Source organism: Lissotriton vulgaris, chromosome 11 (assembly GCF_964263255.1).
Source record: "Lissotriton vulgaris chromosome 11, aLisVul1.2, whole genome shotgun sequence".
NCBI lineage: Eukaryota > Metazoa > Chordata > Amphibia > Caudata > Salamandridae > Lissotriton > Lissotriton vulgaris.
Window position 1 is genome coordinate 556,574,515 of NC_141699.1, and position 22,356 is coordinate 556,596,870.

The 22,356-nt window shown below is 47.4% G+C and overlaps 1 protein-coding gene across 3 annotated transcripts in view; it reads right to left on the minus strand.

Moving 5' to 3' along the window:
- The window catches only part of SLC39A14 (solute carrier family 39 member 14), a 207,066-nt gene that overhangs the window by 99,142 nt on the left and 85,568 nt on the right, over nucleotides 1-22,356 (minus strand). For all 3 annotated transcript variants that reach the window (XM_086943634.1, XM_086943635.1, XM_086943636.1), the window contains exon 2: nucleotides 11,758-12,035. In XM_086943634.1, coding sequence (XP_086799760.1) covers nucleotides 11,758-12,021 — 264 coding nt within the window. In that variant the 5' untranslated portion in view covers nucleotides 12,022-12,035. The remainder of the gene's footprint in view (nucleotides 1-11,757; nucleotides 12,036-22,356) is intronic.

Consider the following 22,356-nt stretch of genomic DNA (forward strand, 5'->3'; position numbering starts at 1 on the left):
ATATCCCTAGCTGATCTTGCTCCTATTTTCATCTCTTCTAAATTGAAATGCTATGTCCCTTCTAGAAACCTCCGCTCCTCTGGTCACAATCTGCTAGTCATTCCAAAAACCAAACGGAAAAAACATGGCGGCTCCCGTTTTTGTTTTTGCGCCCCCAAAATCTGGAATGCTTTCCCTCCTGCCATCCGTCACTGCTCCACCTATGGCTTTTTTCGTAAACTGCTAAAAACTTATCTTTTTCAGTCTGCTGTTGAGTAAAACACACGTCCCTGCCTCCCCGCATTTGTCATGAGCGCCATGAAACCGTACGGTGTCCGAGCGCGGTATAAAACTTTTTACCATACCATACCATACCATCCTAGAGATGTGACGTAGGACTTAGGTGGACTAGGTTTCTATCGAATATGTTAGACTTAATTGTGATTTCCAGGTAACTCAGAGGTCACTACAAACGTTCTCGAATTCACAAGAAGGGATTAGTTTCTGACAACCGCATAAACATGAGAACTTTGTTTCCTCAAGATAAAACTGATCTTCAGAGTCGTGGAAACAACAGATAAATATTTTACTCAGTCATTTGTGCATGCTACGTTTCACCAGAGGTGCAGAGAAATAGAGAGACAGGCATTTTCAATAAAAGTATTTATTGAACAGTCTTCTTTCTCATACAGAAGAAATGAACTGCTACAATCGCAATACTGGCTGTAAAGTATAATGCATACAGCAAGAAGAGTATTATAAAATAATACTGTAAAAGCATGGTATGGTTTCTAAGCCATAAAATACATACATAAAGAAAGACTAAACAGTACTCAACTGGTGCTTCTAAAATACGCCTACCCCAATGTACCTAACCTAAGTCTAGTACGAGGGAAGGAGTAAGTGTGGTGTAGCATAAGTTTAGTGTTCTTTTGCCAATAATCTATCCAAGATTTCTCTTAGGTCTAATCAGCTCCTTACCTTGGTTTAGAATAAAGGAGGTCTGGTATCTCTCTGTCTCCCCGCAAGGGGAGCTTGGAGACACTGGAGCTGGATTTCTCGGCAAGAGAAAAGACAGCGTCTCTCTCAGTGCGTCTGCTGGAGGGTCGGCTTCCTTCGGCACTTGCTGTAGCGAGCTGCGTCGAGCAAGTAGATAGTCGAACTGCTCCAAACCACCGTGTGTTTGCTTGGGCAAGTGTGGGCATATTTATACCTTGAAGGTGCCGAGTTTGACATAAAGGTGGACATAATAACGTCATCAAAGAGTCTCAGTTCTTTGAAAAGTCAATGACTTCCTGGACAAATCAATAGTTAAGCAAGGGGAAGTCCCTAACTGCTGAAGCCGATTTTTCCAAGAAATCTTTGTGGATTTTCAGAACTAGTGGAAGTAGCCATGCCGTATTTGGACTGCATGAGCTAGGTCTAAATATCGTTATGATTTCTATGCCTATATAAGAACATGGTGATTTATACCTAAATAAGGGCATGAATCGGGAAAATTACACTAGGGTCCTAAAATGTTATACAACAATCAATGTCCCACAATACATTGTTTTATCAAAGTTATTCTCTCCAAATTAGTATATCTCAAGATGCCATTTCCTATTCCCGATTATATTTCACCACCTTTGTATTCATCCCCTTCATCTTGATTATACTCACTCGCTGTATTCATCTCCCTCGCCTGCTGCATGATTGAATTCACCGTATCTCTGCAGGTGTCCCTCCTATGGCAGGGCACCATGGACTTGTATAATCCATGTCTTTGGGCGACGGGATCCGATAGCAGCGGTTCGGACGGCGAACATAAATCAATTTCCTCGCTTCACCCAAGCCATCGAACCACGGCCGAGGCCTCCGAACTGATGATGAATATGTCGATGTTTCGCAACAACTACGATAAGAAAATTCGGAGCACTCACAGGAGTATTAACTTGATTTATAACTGCAAATGCATTTCGGCATCGCCCTTCTTCAGTGCAAATAAATAATTTGATCTTCAGCGCAGCTTATGGCCTCCTAAATATTCCAATGTATTTCCATATTGGTGGGGTTATGATCAATCAATGGGCAGCATTTCCAACGTCGAGGGTGTATAAAGCAACAGGAAGGCATCAATGTCCCACAATACATTGTTTTATCAAAGTTATTATCTCCAAATTGGTATATCTCAAGATGCCATTTCCTATTCCCAATTATATTTCGCCACCTTTGTAGTCATCCTCTTCACCTTTATCGTACTCACTCGCTGTATCCATCTCCCTCGTCCGAGATATAGAGAGATTCCTAATTTATTGAATCAATAAACAAGTAATACCTTTCAGGGATACACACACACACACACACACACACACACACACACTGAGAAAGAGACTAGAATGCCAAATCAGGACCCAGAAGTGGAGTTGATGGCGATTATTTGGAACGTAGGAGAGCAGAAGGCTGATGAAAAGGGAAGACTCTTATATGCTCATGGCGAGAGCATGCATTTTCTCAACTTTATAACAATAGTAAAGGAGAACATATATTCAAACACATTTATCCCATTGAGAGACTGTCAATTATATGAAAAAAGCTGGCATCAAATAGAGTGCTGAGAGTTACTAGGACCCATACTTCTCTTCTTCAAAATAAGGCAGCAGGAAACCCTAGAATACTTAAATGCTACGATAAATCGGCAGAAATCACACTGGGCTGTAATGAAGTGTTGTCCAAGTAAAAAGAACTGACTGAGGGGTCAGGTAGAAAGAACAAGCTACTTACTTTTGGGAATGATCTTTCTGGTGGATACTCCATTTACCTGCAGATTCCTTCCTTTGAATTGCCTCAAGGCGCCATACTGGATCAGAAATCTTGTAACAGTGCTCTTAAACCACTAGGTGCAGTCTCAATTCAGACCAGACTTCAGGATTGCGCCTCACCACCCACTCCAGAATATGACATTAAGGAGCCAAATAGGATTCCACTGATGTCAGTTCCTAGTCCATTTTTCCACACTGTCAGATGTAGAGACGAGGCCCATGGGATTGACAGATATTGCAGTATATCAAATCCAACTTGGGAGCCTATTAACAAGCCGCAAGACCACTCATTATAAAGGAGTCAGGAGTGGTGAGGAATCTGCAAGTAGATAATGTATCTACCAGAAATGTACTATGTAAATGTTCTTCCAATGGATATTTCTACCTGCAGATTCCTAATTTATTGAATCAATAACCAAGTAATACCTTTCAGGTGGTAAGTCGGAGTAGATGGTCAAGCCACGAAAATAGATTTCCTGTCCTGTCATTTCATGTTCTGCAACATTGATTTGGCACAATGGCTATCTCTGCGGACTTCAGAGTTGAGACAGTAAAGCCTTGTGAAAGCGTAGGCTGAACCCAATGTTGTGTCATGGCAAACACAGGAACGCCCTGGCCAGTGCCAAAGAATTTGCCCTGGTGAAATGGGCCACTTTTTGGCAGGGGCATAGCAAATCTTGATTTAAAAGAACGATCTAGCTGGAAATGATCGGTTTCCGAGTCATATTTTCCTTCCTGAAGCCAATATAACCCAGGAAACATTGGTCAGTGAACCGAATTTCACTGGTCCGGTCAATATAAAAGCTGAAAGCCGAGGTGTTATGGGCAGGAGCCAAAGATAGCAGATGCATAGCCGCGAGGCTCACCGCCCGGATCCAGAATTCTTAGAAGATTCAGCATCTTGACCTTTTTTCATCTGGAAAAAGGAGTTGAAAACATGGCGGTCAAGAATGGGCTGGACACCAGAGTGTCCCTTGAGAAAAGGAAATAGTTATGGTAACACCCTTGTCTGATGTTGTTCTCTGGAATCAACTCCACAACCCATTTGCTCAACAGAGTGGAAACCTCCTGGTGAAAGGTGCCTGGGGGACGGGATGGGAGAAAGCAATAACTGGAAGGGAAGGACGTAGCCTTGCTCAACTATCTAAAGGATCTAATGATCCGTAGTGATAGACTAGCAGCATACCAAGTTATAGGACACCCTTCTCGCCTCATGATGCACATGTTCCCTCAATGGTGGACTTAAGAAGTTTTGCGTAGGCGAGGGACTGGGGCGGAGAAGGACTGTTGCTTATTGTGGTCTTTTGAACTGCTGCATTCCCTGTAGTTGCGAAAGAGCTTGTTTTGCTGCTGAACAAGTTGTAATGGCTGGAGACCCTTAAAAGGAAGTAATCAGGAATATCCCATGAACTTGTAGTATTACTAATAGAACTGTCCCACAGGAAAAGCCAGTCCAAAAGACCAGGTAATGGCCCATTCCTGCTTAAAATGACTCCAGGGCTGACTCTTGCAGAAAATGTAAGCTCAATCAAAAGAACACGTCTTTTAAATTTGCTTGCACTTCACTCAAAAAACACATTGGAGCACATCAAAGCTTAGCGGCAGATGGCAATCGAACAACACTGCATTGAGGGTGAGCTAGTCTGCACCACAAATCTCTCTGAGGAGAGATGAGCAGTCAAGACTTTTGGGCCCCCAGGTGCCGGCAGCAGATTTTTGGGGGTCCACAGCCAGAGCAGAACCCGAATTGTCCCAAACGACCAAAATGGGGTCCTTAAACATCTAATTGCAGTGGAGTAGTGCCTTGATTGCCAAAAAGACAGATAGTAACATCTCTGTGAGGAGGTTGGCTTTTTCTTTTCTACAGGTAATGGCAGCTCAAGGACTTCCGCAGCCCTGCGCCATGAATAAGACCAGTTCTTCAGTGAGAGGTCGCAAAAAGGCACTTCTGACCTATCTCCAGCAAGGTTGTTTAGGCCACTGTCATTCTGCGGAGGCGAACAGTCATAATAAGTATTTGTCTACTAGGCGGGGGTTTGCAAGGATGGCCCACCTCATTGTTATTATTATTGACGTGGTAAACAATATTAGACATCTGAGTGGGACTGAATCCAACCCAGCCTTGTAAAGAGTATTCACAACGAGGCAACGGTCTGTAAGGTGATTTTTACTCCATGTTATGTTATATTTAATTTATAAAGCGCACAGCTACTTGGAAGTGTCCCGGCGCTCGCTTCAGAAAGAAAGAAATGCACACTCAGCTGATTAAAAGAGCAGCGTTTTGAGTTTCCTCTTGAACAGCAATGAGTCTTGAGTGCTCCGCAAGGCTAGGGGCAACAGATTCCAGGCCAAACCGGCCCTGCACACAAATGTTATGTTATGGGGGTGTCTTGTAGAGCACACGGCTACTCAGGCAAAGTGTCCCGGCGAGACGCTAGCGCTTGAACTTCGGGGTCTGCATCAGCAATTGAGCAGAGGAACGAAGTTGTCTCCCAGGCGCATAGAAGGCGAATCTCTTTTGCAGATAGATGGGGCCTGTGCCATACAGGGCCCGTTGAGCAATTGTCAGCATTTTAAATTTAAGGCGCAATTCAACTGGGAGCCAGTGCAGGACCCGCAAATTTGTCCGCACGCTGTCCCTGGAAGACAAACCCACAAGAAGTCTGACCGCCGAGTTTTGCACCACTTGCAGTTTTTTTACAAGGAAACCCGGACAGCCGACCAAGAGGGCATTGGCATAGTCCAAGCGATACAGAATTAACGCACGGACCACAGTTTCTCGAGAGGTGTTAGGCAAAAAGGGGAGAGGCTTCCTCAAGCTCTTCAGTATGCCGTACAATTTCTTAACTTGCGTCACAAAGTTCAGATTTTCGTCAAACCAGACGCCAAGGTTTTTTACGGCTCCTTTTCTTTCAGAGGGCCGGGGGAAACCCGGAGGCGAAAACCTCTCTCTAAAATCCGATGGAAAGGAGCCAAACAACAGCACCTCCGACTTCCCTTCATTACATTTCAGCTGTGCATTGGCCAGCCAGTGGAAGACGGAGGATAAGCAGTGCTGGGCTGTCCCAACGGAATCTTCCACCTTGTGCCAAGTAAACAACAACTGGGTATCATCTGCGTATGCCATAACCTTAGCCCCCAGTGACTCCGCAAGATACACCAGCGGAGTCACATAGATGTTAAACAGGAGGGGGCTAAGTGATGACCCCTCCGGCACCCCCGTGGTCACAGGCATGGACGCAGAGGCACTCGGGGGGGGGGGGGGGGGGAGCCAGATCTGCTGCTGCCGACCCTCCAGGAAGGAGCTAATCAATTGAAGAGCCTTGCCGGAGATGCCTATTTCAGACAGGCGATTGAGGAGCGTGGAGTGAGGGACGGTATCGAATGCCGCTGAGAGATCAAGCATAACCAATGCTGCTCTCCCGCCAGCATCCAAGCACTCCGAATTGCCTGAGTGACCTCCAGCAATGCGGATTCCGTGCTATGGGCAGCACGGAAACCCAACTGGGCCGGATGAAGCCTGTTTTCCTCCTCAACAAAATTGGTGAGTTGGAAGGCGACAGCCTTCTCGCATACTTTCGCCAAACTTGGTAGCAACGAGATAGGGCGATAATTCTCAGGCACCAATGGATCAGGAGACGGCTTCTTAAGTAATGGAAGAATCAGGGCATGTTTCCAAGCCTTAGGCACACAAGCCATACATAGTGATTTATTGATCATGAGATTCACTTCTGTATTTATGGTGTCAGCTAGATCTGACAAAAGCCTGGCAGCACAGGGGTCGTTGGGAGAGCCAGACTTAAGAGCCTTAAGAATTTTAAGGTAGCTGGCAGAATCAACTGGCCTAAACTCCGAAAAGGTGAAGAGTGGCTCAGCCCTGCTAATAGGTAAGGATAACACTGCACCAAGACTCCTCGAAGAAATGAATAGCGATTCTTGGATGCTGATTATTTTATCCCTAAAGAATGACGCCAAGGTGTTACACCAAGTATCTGAAACAGGTGTGACTGTCACCTGTGCACTGGGGGCCAAAAAACTCTGTACAATAGAGAAGATTTCTTTAGAATAGTTATTTGCTCTTTCAGTGCGAGTGGCATAATACTGGCTTTTGGCCTCTCCTATGGCCGCATACTAGAGTCTTTGTTTAGCTCTGAGAGTGTGTGTGTCAGTTGGACGGTAGCCACAGGCACGCCAGGCTCTCTCTGCCATTTTACACTCATGTTTCAAGATCCTCAATTTGGAGGAGAACCAGGGCTTGGAGGGGGACTCTCTCCTCAACTTAGACTGGCAAGGATCGGACAGAGAAGCAACCGAGCCAGTGATCCAATCAGCAAAATGGGATACGTTATCCTCCAAGTCCCCTGAAAGGGAGGGGCGGGAAACAGCCAGAGAAGCACTGAGCACCCCTGAGTCCACTCTCCTAGAGGCTGGGGGGCGATGGCAGTGGGCCGGTCGAGAGGGATTCTTCAATACCCAAGAAAAGAATATGGGAAAGTGGTAGGTCCAAGCAACCGGCCTCGGTCTCTTCACCAATATAGGGAAGTTAACCCCGATGATATCTAGGGTGTGCCCTCCAAGATGGGTGGGAAACAGGACTGGTCCATCTGTTTTATACCTAGTCCCAATCAGAATGGCCTTTTTTTGCAGAGTTTTCTAAATCCTATAGCAGATCTGAAGTCGGCGGCTGAGCCACTGGAAAAACATCCAGTGGAGTAAGAGTGTTAGCTTCAAAACAGGGACTGGAAGAGCCTGAGCATGGCTGACTAGGAGCCTAACAATCACCAAAAGCTCAGTCTGGAGCCCCATCAGCTACTTGGGGCCTCCAGGCACCCCCGAGGGAGCTGAAGTGGAGCACAAAACAGCCAGGATCACCAGGGTGAAGGTTAGTCAGTCACGATCAGTGCCAGAGGATGATAACTCTGGAAATTGCACCAGGGCCGAACCTAGCAGCAATACAATCTATGCTAAATAAAGCTCCAAACAAAAGTGACTTGTCATGCAAGTGCTATACTTAGGGGGAATTTCTCAGTCCCAAATGTACTATGACATTCTGGTATTAATGGACATGTCTATTTGTAATTTCTTAGTTATTACCACTACAACTATGGACCGATAATTGCAACAACTCTGAATGGACATTGCTTTTATTGCGTTATTCCTCCATACTTCTACTTTCAAAACTTACTACCTACCACTCCTCAAATAATCCTATTTGCCCAAGCTACTATTGGTGTTAGGAGTACAAAGGGAACACCTGGTCAGTCCAATCAGAGTGCAATATTACCAAGAAGGACCAATGGTTAAGGACAAGACACACCAAGAATAATGTCAAGTAAACCGCTGTCAGTCCCATGATCTGGAAAAAAAACTGCTTTACATGCAAGTCCTCCTCCGATAGGAAGTCAGAACACATGGCTCTGTGACACTTCAATGAGTAACAAAAGTCAACCAACTGCATTAGATCTTGAACCTCGTTGTTCCAAACCAGTCATAAAAAGAGGTCAGGATGCAGGGCTGTCACTGTGGGACTACAGTCAACCCCTTCTGCTGACGTGAAGAGATGCCTGTAGAGGACAAGGACTTCCTGCCAATTCATAGAAACTTTTGTGGCTCACATGTCCCACAGAGCCAGGCTAAAAGTAGTTGCAAACTTTCCTTGGGGGAGCCTTGTGGATCACGTGCAACACAATCCTTCTTATATATTCTGTTAAGACAGGGGCTCCAGACTTAAGATAGTGTATCATGCTCAACTTATTTAACCTCTTGGCTGCTAAGGGGTTTTCCCCTCCTGTGCTGGAATTTTAGAAATTCCATTGTTCATGACAAGGTCAACTCGTCATAAGCACAGCTCCAGTGTACTGCATGATGAGCTGACCTTTGCTTCTCAAAGACTTTCTTTAGGAAAGGGGTCTTTAACCCTTTCGATGCTCATGACGAGCTGAGCTCGTCATGATGCACAGTTGAGCTGTGCTGATGACGAGCTGAGCTCGTCATGAATAAAGGTGAATAGTGATTTACAGCACAGGAGGGGGAAAACGCCTAGCAGCCAAGGTGTTAAAACCATGGTCTCTCAGTAAGCCTATAAACATATCTGCAGACTTGAAACCTCATCCGGTAATTTGCATATTGCAAACCTATTGCAAAACTAGTCTCATATCCAAGTAACCATGCTCCCACTGCTGATATTCTTTGTTTTTCGTTGGTCAAAAGGTAAAATGTTTGATTAGGATCCAATAAATGTTCTTGAGGTTCTCAATGTCCATTCCTCTATCACTTAGAATTGCACAATAAGAGCCAATCAGTGTGCTATTTCCTCCGCAATGAGTAGTTATCTAGGACATAGTTTGAGGAAATAGCCAAAGTCTAGATTGGACTGATAAGACAAAACATAGGTTACTTTACAGCCATCTGTTTTCCTCTGAACAAAGGAAGCAAAGTTTACTGTTTTTATTGAATACATTTGATAACATATTCCTTACGCACTAAAGGACTTTGACTTATATTACGAAAAGAATGGAACACAAATAGGATCGTTTAGGATGCCTGTGGGCCTGCACGGGGTACTTAGTTCAGCAGAAGCCTGCTGAGGGTTTCTGGAGTCATCACTATAGCCACCTAAAGGATTTTATTGCCCAAGTGTTTGGTCTTCTTATGACCCAAATGTATTTCACTGGGCCAAGTTGAGGGCGTGCTGTGATTTTTTCCCTCAGTGGCTTCTGGTTTGGGCTTCTTCATTACTGCAGCTTGTTCATGCTCATGGGATTGCTGCCACCTGTGGTGTGTACATGTTAGTGACGTCTGTGAGTTAGAGAGATGCCACTGTGCTCATGTCGCTGATATTGTGTAAAGTTGGTGGCTTGAAGCATGAAGTTTATTGAAAAGGGCAGGTAGACGTGTGGGGCCAGGTCTACTACTCAATAACCAAACACTGACAAATCTAAATGCTTTGGCTTTATAGCATTGCACTAGTGATATATTAGTTTGAGTCCCCAGATACTTTACTGCACCAGGACCAATAGGGATTTGGCTATGAACCTGTCAAAGCTGTCAAAGTCCACTAATAAGAATATTCTGATCCACCTTTAACTTTCCACCGCCGCAAGCATGGAAGTGTTATTTTTTTTTTTTAAAACAGAGCGAAAGAAAGAAGAAACAAGCCTTCTCGCCAGGGTGCCTGCTATCTGAAAGAAATATAATTGTGCACAACTGGTTAATCAGCAAATCAAAAGGCTCCTTGGGAGCTAGTGTAGGCCTTTAAATGATGGAGTTATTGGAGGTTTCTTGTTGAAAAAGATTTATTCTTTTTGTGAGGTAATGCTAGTGTGTTTCAGCTGAGCTCTGGAATGCGTCCTTCTAATGGAAACAAAGTAAAAACATTTGCACTAGCTATAGTATGATCGCGTTTTACTAAAAATATATATTAACTCACTTGTTTCATTTTAAACACAAAGAAGAGATTTACGAACTTTTCAATCACGGCAGGGCAATCAAAGTTGCTGCACTGCGTTGTTTGAAAGACAGCAGAAAAAGTTCCTTGTTTTTCAAGATATGGAACGGTTACCCTGGCTCGCTGCACTGGCGCACTTCAGGCTGCCTTGCGCCACACAAATACTCTTACACCATAGTGTAAGGTTTTATGCGTGAACACAAGGGATGTACAACGTTACAACGCATGCATTTACATTGCATGCCTTTACAACGCAATTATTACAACGCAGTCCATTACAACGCATAGTGCTTTGGGGCGCTGGATAGTGAATAGTTTAATTTACTATTCCAACTCCAGTCCCCGTGGACACTAGGGAAGGTTATTGGATAGTAAATTAACCTATTCCCTATCCTAGAGCGCCCCCCAGAGCATGCGTTGTAATAGTTTGCGTTGTAATGGTTGCGTTTTAAAGGCTCTGCGATGTAAAAGTTGCGTTGTAAAGGCTCTGTGATGTAAAAGTTGCATTGTAAGTGTTGTTCACCGAACACAAGAACAGGTTTTGTACTGGAAAGGGACTGTTCCAATACAAAATTCTATGGTTTAATACTTTTTGCACTTTGTAGGTGTGCTGTACAGTGTAGAACACATGCAAAGTTGGAAAAAAGAGGCGATTTAAGTTGCTTTACAGTTATGCCTGCTTCAATAAGACATATGTTTTGGTAGAAATTGCGGTCAACCAATGTAAGAAGATAAAGATTTGCGACAAAACCCATGGGGGGATTGCAAGGGAACACCCATGTACCACCTGTAGAATACCCCTTGAAGCAACAAAGCGCTAAGATGTGTAGAGTGCTAATTTGAATTACTTTTGCAACATTTCCAACCCCAATCATGATATGAATTAGAAAGTAAATCCCACTTCAAGACTTTGCGCTGGGTTGGATGCTAATCTGGCACGATGTGTTAGTAAATGTGGGCCGTGGCAGCCTACCTTCTACTGCAGTACTATTTTTAAATAATGACTGCTTATTCATGGTGCTTTCAATCACATGATGGGACTTCATAGCACTGTACAGGTCACCGTTCGACAGTGCATCAACCAGAATTCAGTTCTGTGACTGGTTACACAAACAAACATCTGCAGTTATGGCATTAATCAACTAAGCTCTCTTAACGTAGGAATCAATGGAAAATGAATTATTTTTTAGCACGGTTCCCATACTTTTTTTTAATGCGCTTAAACTGTGGATGAACTACACATTACTTTGCAGGAAGTGGTCACTATTCACTAAGGCGCCATCTGCAACGCAATCCAGCACACACAAACTAAAGAACGGTGTGTGTCCTGGAAGCTGCAGCATCTCGGGCTGAAACACAGTAAAGGGGGGGGGGACTTTTAGGGCGCTGGGGCTGCTTATGATTAATTGAGAAATGAAATTATAACAAGGATGTGTCGGGTGGGCTTTGACCGTCATTACACAGCACAAAGTTCAAAAGTTGCCAACTTTTCCCCAGAGTGGGCGCACACGGTAAAGACCCCTTACTTACCCTGGTCAAGTTCCTCCGCTGCGGCTCCGAGCGCGACAGGTTCTCGCGGCCCACGCCCACATCCAGGCGGTTCAGCAGGGCCTTGAGCTGCTGCAGGGACAGCGTGTCGTTCTCGCCATAGCGGTGCAGGAGGTCCTGCAGGAAGGTGGAGGCCGTGATGCCGCCCAAGGGGGGCCTCGTCAGGTCTTCCTCGAACCGGGCCGCGTGCCAAGAAGCCACAAAGAAAATAATCGCCGGCAGCACACAGCCGGCACGAGGGGTCATGGTGACACGGCGTCCTGGAAAAAACAGACACAGGCACTGTTACATTGAGGGACTGAGGGCGGGGTGCTCATTCAGCAAAACACAGGCAAACAAACAGCGCATATCCGAGAACAGAAACACAATGCCAGCGAAGGGGACAGGCAGGCTCCGTGGCAGAGATCACCGCCGTGTGCTTCTGCATCCAGGCCCTATAGTTCTACGGTGCTGCTCCCTCTGCCAACGCGCCTCGGTTCAGATCTGCTCCACCCAAGGCGCACACCCAGGGCACACTGAACCCACTGCCCCTCCAGCTCTGCAACCACCGCGAACATCTGCCAAAGCAACCCAGTCATCAGCAGCGCCCCTTCTCTTCGGGAGAAAAGGTCCTCGCACAGACCTGTAAATACATCTCACTTCTAAGTCATATTTTCTACAATGAAAGTATGAGGTTTCAGACGCTGGTGTTTGTTAGGTCTTCCTTATCAGACAGCGCAAGATGCCTGGTTCGGAAAGACCTATTGGGAACTTAAAGTGGGCTCAGAGGTCGCACATTGCCTACTAGTGGTTGAATTTATTGTCACTCCTTTGGGTGCGTCTTTTTATTGAATTGCTTGAATCCCCATTCACCCACCCCCTCCCCCCAGAACACAGCCTTATTACCAGTAAGTTGAAGGGCAACTTGTACCCTTCCACATTTAGGAAATTACTTTTTAATTTTTCATTCCATACTTTATGAGATGTGTTTTCGAGCTCTCTCCCTTGTGCTGCTACCCCACACCACAATTACACTACTCCCACACCACCCCAAGTTGTCTGTAAAAGCACTGCAACTGGGATATTTTTGCTTCAGTGCAGCTGGGGAAAAGATTTTTAGAGTTGATCTCAGCTCTGCATTCAGAGATGGACTGGGAACCCAAAGCAGCCCTGGAACCTTTGTCGGACCAGCCCCGCACAGTGCGTAGTGAGCAAGTATGACTACTCCAAGGGGAGTATTGAAGGGTGGGTGGAGGGGTGCAAGAGTAAAGCATTGGCTGGCCCTGGGAGGCTGGAAATTGAAGTGAGTGGGTTAAGCTGGCTTGCTGCTTTTGTTACTGGGGATCGATATTGCAGCGCCGCTGCAAAACCCGTCACCAGTAACAAAACTGGCCCAACCCCTTCCAACCTCCCGGGCATACACATGATGCCCGGTATGGCCAGTCCAGCCCCATCCGCTTTCCACACTGCAAGCTTTGGCACAAAAAGGTATTTTATGGTGCTGGGTGAAGGTCTATCTGCTGCATTCACTCAGCAGGCATCTAAGGCAAAAGGTGCATTTAGCATGTTGCTTCTCCTGAAGACTGATAAATCTACCCTCTAGGCTACTGCAGAGGCCCAATGGCTGAATCCTGTGAAAACTAAATTTGGCCGTGGGTAAAGTAACCCCTTTCATTCTGACACTTCCCTATTCCTTTTTAATTCTGTTCAGAGTTTCCTGAGTGAAAGGTATTTGAAAAATAAACCAGCACATCAAAGTTGTAAAGCGATTGTTGTGGGACCTTAAATCTAGGCCCGTGTAAGCAACATCATTTTACTTACTCTTATTAAAAGGAATTATGGTATTACACCACATCGTGTAACTGTGTACTGTTCATGGTGAAAATTTTCTGCAAACGCACAAGATTAATGGGAATGGCATAGCACAACATTTATTTATTTGCACGTTTTTTGCATGAAACATAGGGTAACCAGACATCCCAGATTAGCATGGATAGTCCTAGAGTTTCAAGGACTGTTTCAGCACCGCAATACTTTTTGCCAAAATAAATGAATGTCCTGGGTTTGAGAGAGGGTTGGGTGAATACGCACATTAACCCCTTCGCTGCGGGAGTTATTTTCCCGCTGTGCTGGGGGGAAGGGGGGCGCTCACGGCGCCCGCATGCTCATGACGAGCTCAGCTCGTCATGAGGCACGGCGCTCCTGTGCTCATGACGAGCTCAGCTCGTCATGACCACACCCGTTCCCGTGGAACGCTCAGCACAGCAGGGGAATTATCCCCGCATGCGAGCGTTCCACGGCTCATGACGAGCTGAGCTCACAGTCTCCTGATGGATTGCCTGACTTCGTTCATGAAGCATCTCAGGATTTAATTACAGATTAATCTACCCCTAAAAGCCCATCACCCAAGGGGTCGGAATCACAAACCTTACTTTGGAACACACCCCAGCATGGGACTAAATACTGAAATATTGACATTGCACTGACCAGGGCCAACATTTAGTCCTATTTCTAGGTCAACAGCTGTCCCGGTTTTTAGGTCTGAGCCTACCAGACTGCAAAAAGACTTCTTATGGACATTCGGAAAGCTTCCCTGGGAATGTATTCCGTCCATTGTTTACCATTGGTTTTGTAACTCGCATTTGCTTGCTATCCATTTGCTGGCTTTATTTGTTTCAGCTTGAGTTAGTGAATCCTGCAGAGCATAGCCGGTTTACTGTATTCTTCCATGAGTATTGTTTTCTGTAAACAGCCTATACATTTTGTTTTCATCTTGTCACATCTGCTGTGCATTCAAAGACAGAGGTCAAATGTCAGGCTTGGTCTTCCAAGGGAGCTTGGTATTTACTTTTCTTTCTCTGACTTCAGTGTGAAAGGATTTATGTGACAAACTTCTCTGTACAGTAAAGGAAACGCGTTTTTCTAGTACACAACAAAATGTAAATGTTTGTAAACGAACTGTGCAGATATTTCAGAATTAGAAACACACAAATCAAACACATTTGTTCTACTTCTGAAGTGTGGTGAACACAAATATTTTAATACAATCAACGCAAATCAAAACACTAGATGATACTATTTCTACTCATTATCATTTGTGTGTTGTATTGTTGTATCAGTAGAAATGTAAGTGCAAATGTAATAATTTCAATTGAAAATGTGTGTAATGGCAGTGCGCAACCACACCATGCATACTCTACGCCACTTCGCTCCCAGCCAGGACTCAAGTCAAGTCAAAAATACTTTTATTGATTCTTTAAAAATCGTGAAAGGATGGCAAACCATCATAAAACATAGAAAATTAAATGAACATTTTATTTTATTTTTAAACATAGGAGGCAAAAAAACATTGGAGTCATTACCACAGTTAAAAGGCTAACAAGTAGGGCAGTATATTTATGAAAAGTCAGCAGGCAGGTTGTTTATTGGCTGCTTAGCTTAGTTCAATTTTTCCAGTTTCTTTGCTGCTATTTTCCAGAATGTTATGGCATTACAGGAGAGGGGAATAGATAGCCCTCCAAGACACCTGATGACTGCAGTTCTACATGTTCTTATCTGTTCTTTCCTTAAAATCTCCCGAAGAATGTATTTACGGGTTTTCAGTAAAAAAGGACATATACATAGTAAATGTAGTAGTGACTCCTCACCTTGACAACAGAGGCAGCATTCCTTAGAAGGCCATATACATTTCCATTTTGGGGTGAAATCCTTTGAGGGGAATGATCCCATTTGTAGTAACATAAGGTAATGCTTTTTGTGGTAGGAAAAGTGTTCAGTCAAATACTGTTGCGGTTTTAGCCTCTGGTAGGCCTGTATCACAGCCCAGGCAAGATGTTTTTTTGCAAAAAACGTTTTATCGGTTAACAAAGAGATCCACTTGGTTGTGGCACTCACCCGCTTTTGAATCTATAATACGTTACTAGTGTAGACCAGGCCACCTCTAGCTGTAATGCCGACAAATATTCCTTCAGGAATGTCGTGGTCGAGTTAGCTTGTCTTCCTTGATTTTCAATCTCAACCCAACAGCGGTGAGCTAAAGTATGATCTTCTGCCTCCCTCGTCCTCCAATAGAACTTTACTAGGGCGCCTTGTCTGGCCATAATCAGTTTTTTTAGTCCAAATTCTAACTGGATTTGTTCTTGTGAGGTATGTAACGATAATAGAAACAGTCTTTTGAAGAATATGGATTGTGCTGTATTTAGTATTGTGGCATCTTTGGTATTCAGGATTTCAGAGCCATACGAGATGGAGGGTAGAAATTTTGTGGCGATCACTTTTAACAGATGATCGGTAGAGCAGCCTATAAGCTTTTTCTTCAGAGTTTTGAAGGCAAATAACAGTTGCTTTGCTTTTATGCGTCCTTGCTCCATCTGTTGCTTAAAGTTAAGTTTGCAATCTAGCAGAAAGCCTAGATATTTATAGGAATCTACACGGGCCAGTGGTTGTTCGCCAAATTTCCAGGAAAAGGTACGCCTATTCAAATGTTTTATTGTGTTTGGAGAAACGCATGACTTTTGTCTTTTGGTGATTGATCGTAAGTTGGTTTGAAGTGATGTAGGTTCCTAATTCCGTAAATCAATTTCTGCAGGCCAACTGGTGTTTGTGCTAGCAGCACAATATCATCTGCATATTGGAGGCACGGTGTCGGTATTTTACCCAATTTTGGGGGGGTCACCTGGGATTGTCTGAAGGCACTTGTCGAGATCTGACGTGTAAATGTTAAACAGACAAGGTGCTAAAACGCAGCCTTGTTTGAGCCCATTTAAGTTTTTGGTTAGTGTTTTTCCTTTCTGCCTACGGGTTTAAATAAACTGTATATTTTCTCTAGCGAGGGCGACTCCCTTGTATAGTGGTTTGAGGTCTTGGGCGGATTTGAGAGTGGCATCGGTTGCTCCTTAGAGGTTGCTACTTCCATGTGGTTTTGGAATGTATTGTCTTCTTGGTGTGTTCCGTTTTCAAGTGTTGTTGCCGTGAATGAGTCCTGAACCTGATTTATTTGTTTGCGCTTTCTGGACTTTTAGTCTTTTTCGCTCTCGCTTAGATAAAAGCGTTAGTATTTTTAGGTGACTTTCCAACGACTGGTTGCATTGTTCTTGGAGAGGAGGATCCTGGGCGCTTAAGTTGTCGAAAACATTTGGTGACTTGGGTTTAGGTGTTATTAATTTAGTAGGTTTGATCGATACAGAGGTTGACTCCGTTTCACTACTTTTTTGCCCCACTAGGGGATCGGGACCTTCCAGATCAATATCCGTTAAGAATGGACGGCGGGGGGGGGGGGCGTGGCTAGCAGCCAACGATGGCGGCCGCAGCTTAGGGAGGCTCCCGGGTAAAGGCGGCTTTCCGCATCAATCCGCACAATTATCCTGATCCATTCCGGCTCCAGAAGGGGAACCGGACCCAGAGACCGTGCAGCGACCATCTCCGGAACTTTCCGGTGCGGCGAAAGCCCGAAACAGCAAGTAGCCGCGGGCCGAAGGCGGAGGAGGAGCCGGGCCTACACGCGGCCACAGAACCTCGGAGCCACAGCCGGGTTGAGCCCAGCCGGAAGTAGCCGACAGTCGGGTCCGAAAGTCCGGAAGTGCCGGCTCAACGATCGCCTCCTTCCGAGGACCCGCTAACTCTCTCCGAAGAGACCGGAGCCCGAGTGCCCACCCTCCGACCACCTGTTGACCCTCTCCGGGCACATTCAGCGCTACAGGAGACTTGGAAGACGACGGATCCTCCAGGTTCATCGCCGCCATTACTCGGCGCAGGCGACCGGGGAAGTCACTGTGCCGCCCTGACAGGAACCACGCCATGTCGCACAGAGGCCCCAAGAACACTACGACCCAGGCTAAGCTGGACAAATTTGCATATGACCGACGCTCGCCACCACAAGACCAACGCAAAACCGTTGGAGGGAAAATGGCGGAGGCGGAGGCGGGGAAGAAAGCCACACTGGACGATGTCCTGGCGGCGCTGGCGCAGGTACAAGAAACTGTGGGGGCCACGGCGACCGAAGTCACCTTAATCAGGGCGGATTTGCAAAAAATGAACGAACGGGTCAAGCAAGTCGAAGTGGTCACGAAATCTTTGATTGAGGACGTGTCTGAACTGCAAATTGCGATGGAGCGCCTGCAAACGGACAACAAACTCCTTAGAGACAAGCTGGACGACCAGGAAGGTCGCTCAAGGCGCAATAATGTTCGTATCCTGGGCGTTCCGGAATCGGAAGACACGGGGGCCCTAGACCTGTACGTGGAGGATCTGGTGAAGACTCGGCTTCAGCCTAAAGGCCTATCGAACTTCTTCTCGGTCGAAAGAGCCCATCGGGTTCCGGGAGGGAAGCCTAAGACCGGAGGCCCGCCGCGACCAATACTGGCGAGGCTGTTTAATTTCCAGGACAGAGACGCCATTTTGCAGGCTGCTAGAGTGGCGCCGACCATCCAGATCCAAAACTCCAAAATCGCTTTCTTCCCGGATTACACAGCGGAGGTATCGAGGAAGAGGAGGACGTTCCTGGAGGTAAAGAAGACTCTACGGGAGAAAGAACTACCCTACTCCATGATATTTCCAGCCAGGCTACGAGTGGTGGCGGACAAGAAAGTATGGTTCTTTGACTCCCCTGACACAGCCCGAGACTGGCTGGAAGGCTGGCACACCGTTGGGAGACAGCGCAGGACGAACAGACAAGAATCGGACCGCAGAGGAGGCAGCAGGAATGGCTCGCAGGCATCAGGGCGCGTGGTAGGCGCAGAACGCTCGCCTTCCCATGGCTTTGAAGGGGGTGGCGAAACTGATTGACTCCGGCGACGGCCACTGAACTGCACTACCTCGCCGACCACCGGCACTAACTGATCTTTCACAGCAGCACGTTGACTCTGGCATGGCAACCCCGAGAGCCTACAGGGGAGCCGCCAACCCGGGGAGGCGCTCTCCCCCTTACAAGCAAGTACTGTGTTCATTGGGAAGGGTATTGCACTCTGCTAAGTTGGGGTGGCGGGCAGTTGGAGGTCCGTTAAGCAGGGGGGCAGGGAGGGGGGATTGTTTTGAATGGTTCTTGTTAGGAATGGGTACAAGGGGTCGAGGACATTGTTTCAGGACCGCTGGAATTCGGGGGACACTGTTGAGAATAAACTGTGACACTATGCCCCCATGAGAACTCTGATCGCCTTGCTGCGCGGTGGCGCAGCCAACAAAGCAGTGCCATCTCCGGGGCGCCGCATACTCCCCGATGGCTAGTAATACTGTACAGACGGGGACTCTGAACCCTACAGAGGCACAGTCTCCGCCATTAACCGTGCTGTCCTGGATTGTGAGGGGCCTGGGTGATAGGGTAAAGCGTGGATTGGTTTTAACTGCTGTGAAGCGCCTGCATCCTACTGTGGCCCTATTACAAGAAACACACCTGATGGGGGGAGCTACTAAGGCCGTAGATAGACGAGGTTACAAAATGTGGGCCCACTCTGCCTTCACGTCCGGCTCCAGGGGAACCGGCGTACTCGTGCAAAAACACTCACGATTCCTGCCCCTATCCACCAAAACTGACGACCAGGGCTGCTTCGCGGCAGTGCAGGGGCAATGGGAAGGGAAACTCCTGAATCTAGTGTCAGTGTACGTCCCGCCTGCCTTGCACTCAGTGCACCTCCCAAGATTAGGAGACTTCCTCCTGACTCTCCCTGAGGGAGCGATCATTCTGGGGGGAGACTTTAATGCTGTCCAGGATCCACAACTAGATAAATACCCCACTCCAAAGCAGACTGGGGGGGAGACATACTTCCGGCGCTTCACCACGGCCATGGGCCTGACCGACATTTGGCGACACCTACACCCAGGCACGCAGCAATACACCTTTCACTCCGCGGTGCACGGTAGCCTGTCGCGCATAGACCACTTCCTATCCCTGGGGGAGGCCCTTAGCCACGTAGACACTTCGGTGATTCACCCCCGAGGTATTTCAGATCACTCCCCGCTCACACTGACGCTTTCTCTACAGACGAAATCACGTAGGCGCATTTATCCCCTGCACGCTTCTTGTCTCAAGATCCCACAGGTTCGCAAGGCACTTAAACAAGCCACGAAACACTATTTCCTCGAAAACTCACAATCGGTGCGTTCCCAGGCGACGCTATGGGAGGCATACAAAACTGTTCTGCGGGGTCAAGCCATTAACACTATAACCGGACATAAGAGGCAGCAAACACAAGAACTGGCGGACCTAGAAATCACTGTGCAGGAACGGACCAGGGCCCATGAGTCCCACCCTTCTCCCTCCACCCTACACGCACTTACTCTCCAGCAGCAGCTCTACACTGACCTCTTACGGACAGTAGTTAAGGGTCACATCACGGACACTCAGAATAGGGTCTACGAAGTGGGGGACAAGGCGGGGAAGATGCTGGCGTGGCTCGATAAACGTGAGGGCAGCTCCAGGGGTATCCAGAGCCTAAAAGATGCGCAGGGGGTAACACACACCGACCCGAGACATATAACGGAGTTGCTAGCGACCCACTTTGAGCAAGTATACACCCCAACACGTCAGGTTACAACGGAGGAAGCCAGGGCACTCCTCGCGCCGATTGCAGTCCAGACCCTATCCCCAGAGGCATCGAACGACTTGGAAGCTGACATTACAACCGACGAGGTCCAGATGGCCATTGCGGCACTGAACCCGGGCAAGGCCTCCGGTCCGAACGGGATACCGGTAGAGTGGTATCAGGTGATGCCGGACACTCTTAGCACATACCTGTTGGGGATGTTCAAGGATTGCCTGGAGGGGGGCTCCCTTCCGCTAGATCAGCGTGTGGCGACTATTGTGACAATCCCAAAACCGGGCAAGCCGCCGGAGGAATGCTCCTCGTATCGACCTATTTCCCTCTTAAACGCGGAGGTGAAAATCCTGGCCAAACTCCTGGCGCAAAGACTCCTGCCCCACCGGTCCTCGATTATACACCCGGATCAGTCCGGGTTTATGCCGCACAGGAACACTGCTCAGAATCTGCGGCGGCTACATGGTCTCCTGGCTCGATCTGACGCTATCACAGACCCGGCGGTTATTCTGGCGCTGGATGCCAAAATGGCGTTTGACCTGGTGGAGTGGGAGTACCTCTTCGAAACGTTGAAGCGGATGGGGTTTGGACCTCGCTTCCTGGCATGGGCCAGATTGCTCTACGCGGCCCCGGTGGCCCATGTAGTGGCAAATGGCCATATATCGCGCACTTTCCCGTTAGGAAGAGGCACACGGCAGGGTTGCCCACTGTCACCACTGCTGTTTGCTCTCTCATTAGAGCCCCTGGCAACTCTCATACATGCCTCTCCCCTCCTCAAGGGTGTACCGGGGACCGGGGGTTGGGAAGACCGCCTGTCTCTCTACGCAGATGACATGCTCGTATATCTCACAGAACCTGAGGAGAGCATACCGGCCCTCTTGCGCATCTGCGACACATACGGCAGGATCTCCGGCTACACGCTGAACTGGTCCAAATCGGAATTATATGTTTTGCGAGGTCCGGCTCCGACTCTAGACGATACGTGTCCATTGCGACTGGCGGGATCGTCACTCAAATACCTAGGCATACACGTTACTAAAGATGCATCGGAATTCATGGATAAAAACCTGAAACCGCCCATGGATAGGCTCAAACGAGATGTCGAGTTCTGGTCGGGCCTACCGCTGACACTTCTGGGCCGGGCAGCCCTATATAAGATGATGGCGCTACCGCGCTTCCTCTATGTCCTCGAAAATTCGCCCTACCCGGTACCCCCCAAATTTTTTCAGAAGGTGGCAGCACTGGTCTCCAACCTCCTATGGGGCGCTCTCCCGGCAAGAGTGGCACAACCCAAATTGCGCAAGGACTGGTATAGCGGAGGAATTGCGCTTCCAGACCTAAAACTATATTACTGGGCGGCCCACCTCAAACCTATTAACCAATGGCTCCACGCACCACACACCGAGCCGGCATACCATTCCGACAGGGCGCAGCTGGGCACGGAGGGCATGTTGGGTCCGCTGTACGACCACCGCAAGGTATGGACCTTGGTCGGCCCCACCAAATTAACTGTACAAATTTGGCATGCGGCGACGACAGCTCTGGGCTGGAAAGGGAAAATCACGAAGATGACACCACTGTGGGACTCCCGCGCACTGGGCAACCTCAGGAACACCAAGGGGTTTACACAATGGGACACAATAGGTATATCTACGGTGGGCGATCTGTGGGAGGGAAATGAGGTGGTACCTTTTACCCGCCTCCAGGAACTCTATGAGCTCAATGATAGGGAACTATATAGATACATTCAGATACGCCATGCTATGCTTGCGGCGATCCCAGCCACCACACCATTGCCAGAATCCTCACCCTTAGAGGACCGCTTACTCACAGACTACATGTTGGAACGTGCGACGTCCCTCACTTATCGCAAGTTACTTAATAACACCCCCGACCCCACATCCCACCTGAAAGAGAAGTGGGAAGGGGAAATTGATGACATGGACGAACACGAGTGGAACGAGGCACTTGGGTCCCCCAAAGAGGTTGGCATCTCAGCACGTATGCGACTGGTACAATTTAAGATCCTGCACCGGGTTTATTACACACGGACAATGCTGCACCGCATACACAG